The sequence below is a fragment of the Pteropus vampyrus genome, unplaced genomic scaffold (assembly GCF_000151845.1).
Source record: "Pteropus vampyrus isolate Shadow unplaced genomic scaffold, Pvam_2.0 Scaffold25, whole genome shotgun sequence".
Lineage (NCBI taxonomy): Eukaryota > Metazoa > Chordata > Mammalia > Chiroptera > Pteropodidae > Pteropus > Pteropus vampyrus.
The window spans coordinates 3517196-3525950 of NW_011888806.1; the positions used below are offsets into that span (position 1 = coordinate 3517196).

General features: G+C 35.9%; 1 protein-coding gene across 6 annotated transcripts in view; it reads right to left on the minus strand.

Annotated features, from left to right (window-relative positions):
- PDLIM5 (PDZ and LIM domain 5) overlaps nucleotides 1-8755 on the minus strand; it is a 192875-nt gene that overhangs the window by 14180 nt on the left and 169940 nt on the right. For all 6 annotated transcript variants that reach the window (XM_011356275.2, XM_011356276.2, XM_011356274.2 and 3 more), the window contains one exon: nucleotides 4270-4444. In XM_011356275.2, coding sequence (XP_011354577.1) covers nucleotides 4270-4444 — 175 coding nt within the window. The remainder of the gene's footprint in view (nucleotides 1-4269; nucleotides 4445-8755) is intronic.

The window sequence follows — 8755 nt, forward strand, 5'->3', positions numbered from 1 at the left end:
CTTACATGTTCAATAATAAATATGGAATCTGATATTCTACTTAACTAGATATAATAAACAATAAAAATGTATAAGCCAGTTTTATGTCATGCTCAATTTTAAGCAAGAGCCTAGCATGAGCAGTCTTAAGAACAACACAGCTAGAAGGAGAGAATGAAATAGAAAAGATTAGTGGGAGAAACCGCAAAACACAGGCACAACACACAGTCACAAATAATACACAAAGACACATGAGGGAAGAGAAGAGAGTAAAAGAGAATGAAACACAGTGACTATCTTTCAAGATTTGCAATACCTCGAATTAGAAATATTAATGATCCTTCCTAAAATTTAAAAATAACATATTTTTGACACCCTTAATTCTTCATTTCCAGTGGATTATGCCCAAACTTTCGTATTTGGAACATTAAAAATATACAGGTCTTCTTTCATTGATCTTCTTTAATCTTTAATTCTTCTTTAATCTTTAATTCATAGCCACCTAAAATATTGCATTTAAAAGGCTGTAAGGCCAACTACAGCTTTTAATTTTAAAGACATAAAGGACATGCTCCTTAAGAATAAATGCACAGGTAAAATGAGCCATAACATAATAGTAAATAAAAAGAATAACTTCTAAAAAAGGCTATAACAATGACAATTTTTTAAAAAGTGTACTGGAGACGGTTATAGTCTATATACTGAGGTTATTATAAAATCAGAAAAGCAGGAGAAATGTGATTGATTCTATATATTAAGACAAGTAGGATATAATTTCAACTTGGCAAGACTAATATCATACATTCTTCCAAATATTTTTAAATAGTTCATTCATCGACTGAATATTTACTAAATGAAATGGTAAGTGCTAGGCACTGTTCTAGAATCAGAGACTATAGCAAAAAACAAAGCCAGAAAAAAACCCTGCTTGCATGAACTTACATACTAGTATGGGGGAAAAAGACGACAAAAAAGATAAATGAAATACATGGTATGTTAGATTTTAAATGCTGAGGAGAAAAATGAAGCAGGGAGGGGAGACAGGGAGACTGTGTGTGTCTGTCTGTGTGTGTGTGGTGGGGGCGGGGGAGCGGGGAGTGGGAGAATTTAAATAGGGTGACCAGGAATACTCTGCTATTTGAGTAAAGACCTCAAGGAAGAGAAGGTAAGCCATGCAAATATCCAGGAGAAGAGAATCTAGGCAAAGAAAACAGCAATTCACTACAGTAAACCTCAACGCTCAGTCTATGTCTTGCTCATAAATCTTGGTCTGTGTATTTGGTTGTTTCCTTAAATTCAGGGGCTACCACATTAAGCCAAGAAACCTTTTATTTTCAAGAAAAGCTTACCCAGAAGGGAAAAGAAACAAAATCTACTCGTAAAAGAGTACGCAGAAATTGAAATGGGTGGTGAGACAGACAAAACACTGTTGGCCTCTCCTTGGGGTAACTGATATGGCTCTCCTCAGGAGAAAAGTAGGAAAATCACTGAGCAAGAAATAATTTGGTAATGTTAAAATTCTCTCTCTGGAATAAACAATGGGTTGACTGAGTGTGACCATTCTGGTGCTGTACTGCAGGCAAATATAAAACAATAGTGGCTTTTTTTTAAAAAAAAACATTCTATATCTAAGAAGTTCAAGCACCATCGACCCCTTGCTTCTTTCACAAAAATGCTAAGCTAAATATGAATGGTCCATTTAACCCCATGTAATACAAATGGTCAATAGGTTAATGCCACTAGATGTAACAGTCAAGAAATAAGCTAGAGGTTTCATAAACCCTTTCTACCAGGGAAACTAAAATGTGGTTTTGGCTACCTCAGTCTGATTTTCTGTTTCCCTATTATATCAGCACTCCAACAGTCAATCTATTCATGAATGGAAAAGTGGAAGCAATGTATTATACTAAATTATACTGTGGAAAATAAACAATATAAATTATAAAACAACCTTAAACTTTTCAGAGTTTGCCAGGTTGCAATATTCTATATTGAAAGTATCAAGCTGCAACTGCTGCTTGTTTTTAAAACAGGTGTCCAAGAGAATGTCACCTGATCTAATGCCTCCTTGCTTTGGTAAGTGATACTGAACCGAGGCCAAGAACTAGAATAATGCTTTGACTAGGTCTCTGAACAGACCACATTCTATTCAAGCTGCTTTAGCATTTGAGCACCAAGCAAATATGCTATGTTAATTACTGTCATAAGATATTGACATGAACTAATCCCTGTTCTTATTAACTTCTCTAGTAAATGAAGCTTTAATGCCTAACCAATAACAAGTGCTGGGATAATCCAGAGCAATGTAAAATTTAATAGATGAGGAAGCAATAAGTGATGGCCATTCGTTTTATTAACATAATATATATTTACTTCACATGGCAAGAAGGTTGTGCATTAAAATTACATCCTGGTCTAACATTAAAACTGAAACCAAGGCAGTAGGAATAGGGAATGTATTTTCTATTTTGATCTTCATATTTTCTCCATACTAAGTTTTTCAGATGTGCTAGTAGTGGTAATTACAAGATGTCACAGAATTTGATAATCGGACAACATAAATCAGCAACTGATATGATTTGACATTTCGTTAACCCATCCAATTATTTGCTTACAACAGCACACATATAGCAGTGACTTCAATCTCCATAAAGGGTGTTTTTACCCAGAATATAGAATCCCTAAATACTAGTCTATAAAACCAAAATATCATAACTTATAGAAACAATATGACATGTCGGAATTTATTTTTATTTTATTAATATTAGACCTAAAAAATATAACAACTAAATACAGTTAGTAACTAAGCACAGGGTTTTATTTACTGGGATAAAGCAGTACCACACTAGAGTTTTATGACAGTTTAAACATTTCCATAAGGCAGTAACCCTAGACTAGTACTTTTAGGAAAATGACTCTAACCAAATCGGTATCACAGCTTGAACGACGAGTGGGTCTAGAGCCATGTTTGAGCTGCTCAGGTTCAGCACTCACTGACTGCCTGTGTGCTGGACGCTGTGCTGGCAAACACAAGGTAAGGGGAAAATAACAGCTTACAAAAATTAGGTTAAGGTGCCACTTCTGTAAACAACATCCATCCTCGTGTGTGTTTTAAAAGTGTGAACTGAAAAAAAAAAAGTGTGGCTATCTTAGGAAATGGAATTATATATGAATCTGAATTTTTATTTTTACTTTCTGTTTTCCTATAGTTTTGAAAAGTCACAATGAACGGACTACCTTTAAAATATAAAGGCTATTTTATTTTTAATCATGCACTGTGTGCTATGTTCTTGACACATTTATTATTTACAAAGTGAGTTTAAGAAAAAGAGTATTTATATTTGGTTCTTAAATAAAGTATTGAGGCTTCTTGGGCTCCATTTTAAGTATTAACTAGACATATTATCCTAAGCAACAATTATGTAATAGAGCAGGAGAAAATGCAGGTAAGTCTTAACATTATTCAACTTTGGAGAAGCCACTGCTTCTCCAAGATAAATTTCAAAACAGGATAAATGAAAAACGAGGAGAAAGCTTGAGTAGTCATTTCAACTGATCGTTTGTAACTGCCCACAAGGCAACTCGCAAAGAACCAACGAGTCCTGCTGGTGGGTCCTGAATTCAACACTCATGCCTGTATCTCCTAGCATTCTAAAAGGCACTTGTTATGAAATGCTCAGAGTATAAGCATAGTATACTCACTTAAAATCTCTGAGCCTTTTTTTCTACTTGGAATTTAAGAGACAATAAAATAAGATTTGGATAAAAATAATGTAAAGAAGCAGGTTATAACCTAATCTAAAATTGAAAGCACTTAAAGAGCTGTAAAATTATATCTCGCAGTGCTTAGGCATTCAAAAATCCAATCTTCTTTCCTCTAGGACTCAAAGTTCTTTATTTTATGTCACTAGTTATTTTTCATCTAAATGAAAGTCCTCACTTCTATAATTTGTAAAATAATGAAGTTCAGATAAATGATCTCCAGGGTCTCTTCTAGTCTTAAAATTTTATTATTATCTGAAAGGCCATATTAATCATTATTTTTCCTTAATTCTCATAGAAATTAATAACCGACAAATTGGTATTTTTAGTTTTAATTTCAAGGGACCAGAATTATTTTTCATTAAAATAGATTCTAACAAATATATATTCATACTTATGGACTTCAATAATAACCATTACATAGAAATATGCAAGAATATTTTCCCTAATAAAATTTTGAATCTTTCAGAATATAAACAAATCAAAATTGATATTAAATACTTCCAAGAAATTTCATAAACAACCAACCTGATGACCTGGTTACAGTGGGCACACATTGGAGTTCGTTTTCCTGCTGGAATGTGCTCAGCTCGTTGCACTAAAGTGTCCTGGTCACTTGGCTGGGGCTGCCCCACAGAGGAGGCAGCTGGTCCCACTGCTCCTGAGGAAGCTGCACTATTTGAGATTCTTCCAGTGTAAGGTGCTAGGAGTTAAAACACAGGAGATTCAGAATGAGAATAAGCCAAATATAAACTTTTTCTAATAAATAATAATATTACTTTTAAAAATAATCTATTCACTCACATTTAAGGAGAGGTTATGTGAACACTAGACTGTGACTACAGAGATAAATAGAAAAGAAAATCAAGGATTACAATACAGTGAAAGAGATATGACAGATGCATGCATAGCATACTGTAGGAGAAGGAGAGTTGTTTTTACTTCCAAGAGGAGATACGGTTAAAGTGAATATTCATGGTGAGGTATGACTAGTCATCTAGACAGCTCTACTAACCAATAATTAGATTTAACTCCAATATACCACAGGCACATTTAAAAAATCTCAGGGTGCTGAAGATACCAAAAACACAAATGAACTTACTATATTTTCTTTCTTCTTGTATTCTCTAAGAAGACTGTGCAATCAGTCACTCAGTCATATAAAGTAACTATGAAAGACTCTTCCTAGAGCCTCCCTTTTCTTTCTCTCTGCTGATTTTATAACACAATAGTTCTGAGTTTTGCCCTCTCGTTCCATTCCTACAATACTGTCCTGGTTTAGGACTTCGATGTCTCCCCCCTAGGCTAGCCATCAAAATGTCTTGTCTTCCACAAATTCATCCTCTCAAGTGCCACCGAAGAGTGAAATCTGGCCTGAACTCAACCCCATGTAGACCATTTCCACGATCTCCTTGTTCTTTGACCACTGGATGTAGTCTATACTTCAAAGCACTGCTGACAGGTCCTGCCAGTGGTCTCTGCCTGCCCCACAGTCTCATTGTTTATCCGTCTCTGCCTTTCACCTTATGCTACAGCAATACTAACTGCCTCACTTTTTCTTGTGAATGGGTCTTCAATGTCATTTCTCTATCTTTCTTCCTATTTACCTCATAACCATTACTTATTGTTTAAGATTCAGTCCAAAAGTCAACTGCTCCACAAAAGTCCTCCCTGAATGACCTCTCCCCAGTGCCCCCACCACATAATCCTTATTAAATGTTTCTCTTCCATGTTCCTATAATTTTCTGGGAATGTTTATTATTGCTTCTACTATACATATCTGTGTCTTCTCTAACTAGATAACAAGCTCCCTGAGGGCAGGAACTATGTCTTATTTATTACTTTTGCAACTAATACAATGTCTGGAATGAATAAATTGAATGAATGAATAAACTGGAATCAATACAGAAATGAATGAATGCAGAAATCATGAGGGACTGAAACCAACAGAAGGCCAGCTCCTTACCCACAGGCAATTAAAATGTAATGGAAGAGAAAAACGCACACATCAAAAAGGTTTAAAAGAAACAACTTTTAAGAAAAGAACACACATACTACAATTAACGAGGAGTGTGTATGTATGTACATATGTGTGTGTGTGTGTGTGTGTATTGACAGGATACATATTAAAGATGTGGTCGGAACTGGATACGATTAATTAGGATAACTGAAAGGATAATTCTTCCTTGCCACAATAAAGCACATTTGCAATGATCTGCAAGTACAGATCCAGAAACCAAGCATTTATAAACACTTAGCACATTTCCTATGGTGCTCTGCCCAGCACTCAAGCTGTGAAATGGCACTTTACAGGCCAGGGGGCTCTACTACTGCCCATGTTTCAAATGAACAAACTGGACTAGGAACACGTTTTCATTCTCTTAAACTCGTACTTTCTTTTATAGAAATGCGAAGGAAAATCCCTGTAATATTCACTTTGCACACGCCCTTCCTTGTTACCTCACTCACTCACACAGCACAACTCTCTCTTCTGTGGGTCTTCAATTTCTATGTCCAGGCCTGATTCTTCTAGGACCACCAGATACGCACTTTCCAAGCCAAATCTTGTTTTTGTCTTTAAGTGCAAGACATGCAAAATATACTTCGCCTTCTTGTACACATTACCAGTTCTTTCTAAGAACTCCTCTATGGTTGAATTCTCCCACTTAATCCAGGCATGGCCCTCTGCCTCCTACGTCCCTGACACTCAGTGCCCAGACACTGAAAACAGTTTCATTTTAAGTGTTTCTAAGGTCTGTCCCCTCTCTCTAATCTGAACCCGTCTCCTGCCACCTGGTCTGGACCATTACCAGTCTCCTAAGCAGCCTCCGGGCCGCCAGTTTCTTCTTCAACCTCTTCTGCTAAATTCCTTTTTCAAATACACTACTCTGATCATATTTTCTTTTTTATAAAGCATCCTGTAAGTCCCCACTGCAAAATACATGCAATCTTGACAGTCCAGTACCCCCAATGAGCTCGCTCCAATCTTCTTTAAAACCTTGTCTTTTATGCTCACCCACATCGCTGCCATCATCATCATACTCGATTATACTCAATATTTAAGTTGTGCAGCAGTATTCTCAAATCCTGTAACAGCCCTATGATTTAGGCATGATCACTACGACTTTTTTACTCTATCTGAATGAAGCAAAGAGAGGTTTAAAAACCTGCCCAAGGTCAAACACCAAATAAAGGGCAGTCCTGAATCCAGGTAGTCTGGCTCAAGTCTGTGCTCTTAACACTATGTGATATATCTATTCATTGTCTCTTGAACATGCCATGTTACCCCCTGTTCTATGACCCTCCGCCCATGAAATGTCTCTTTCTCCTCTGCTGCTCAGTTTTCCCATTCTGCAAGACTCATGAAAGTGCCATCTTCGTCCGCAGTGTGCCCTGACTATCCCAGCTAAAAGTGTTCTCATGCTCCTCTTAACATCTATAACACCCTACTCATATAATTTATTTGCTATTCATCAGTATCCTGCAGTATGTTTTCCTTTCTGAGTAAATGATAAACTCTCCCCAACCACCAGAAAACTGTCTTACAAACAGAAGGCAAAAAATTAATATTTAGTCAAGTAAATAAAAAAGGGAAGTCTCCAATCACTTTCATTTTGCCTTTTTAAAGGACACTATAAAGACAGAGATTCTTAAAATGTGGATTAGGTTCAGGATTTCAAACAGTGGGAAAATTACCAATTGAAAAATCTAAAAATCAGACCTCAAAGAGAGTCAACCCCTTTCATCTACCATATGCCTTTATTTTATCACATTATCTATGCATAAGCCCTAAAGTACTGAGTCACTAAGACATTTTTAGCAATAAAAGAGTGTAGTAATTCTGCATCAGTCATTGTAAAACGGAACATAATCCATCTGGCCCATGCCTCAAGCAGAAGGTACATGGGGAACTAACATATTTAACATGAGAAACCATTCTTAAACGTGAAACATCTGACAGTCTTAAACACACATAAAAAGGCACTAAGCTCACCGCTGTTTCTTTCTTGGGAAGAAAAGACTTGCTTTCTGTTACTGCCCCATCTTAACTACTTTGGATAAGATCGAAGTTCTCACACCTCCGTTTTGTTACTGTGTTGCTAGCACACTGGCCAGCACACAAGGCTACACAAGCCTGTTAATTACCAAGCCCTGAACATTTCCAAGGCCCAGTTAGTTACTTCCATATGAATAAAATGACGTTTCATTTCTTCAGAATGAATTTCTCACTACTCTAGCAAAGGTACAGGCAACTTTTGAGCCAACTGCCAAACTTCTGGCCTCTGCTCACTTGGATTCTTGGGGAAGGAAGCACCACAAAATGAGTCTTGCTTTTTTTTAGAATTCTGTAGAGAACTGTACGACCATATAGAGAAAATGTCTTCCATGGGTAGTGGTGACTAAAAATACTTCAAATTTATTGAACCCATCCTTCAAATCATCTACTTTCAGGCAGAAAAAATATGCAACTCTTTAGAGATAGCAGCTTAAAGATGATAATCTATTTATTTGTAATAAAAAGGTTTTTTTCTCCCTCTTAAGTCCTACTAGAACTATTAAATAAGAACACTGAATTAGCCCATTTCATAAGCAAGGAATCTAAGTCACAAAAAAATTTAAGTTAACTTAAACTAAATAATGAGTGAGTCAGTGAAGTGTCACAATAGGAACATGAGAAAATTAGTCTTTGACTCATTTTCTTTTTTAACCTTAATCTTGAGCAAATCCATTAAATATGGCTTCTTTTGTGGCTAATCTCTACTCTACTTGGATCATGTTTTAAAATTATTTTTTTTCTTTTGTATCAAATACATTTCAGCACCACAAAACTCATAGAAATTTAGAGCCACTAACTACTTTCCAAACCTTTGGTGAGAATATATTTTATTAACTTTAGAATAATTAATTATGAGGTCTTCTAAGATTCTGAAACGACATACATTCATATTTACTCAATGTTTTTGTTTTCCAGCACTATGACAGTCAAACCTAAAATTACACAGATTATCACTTA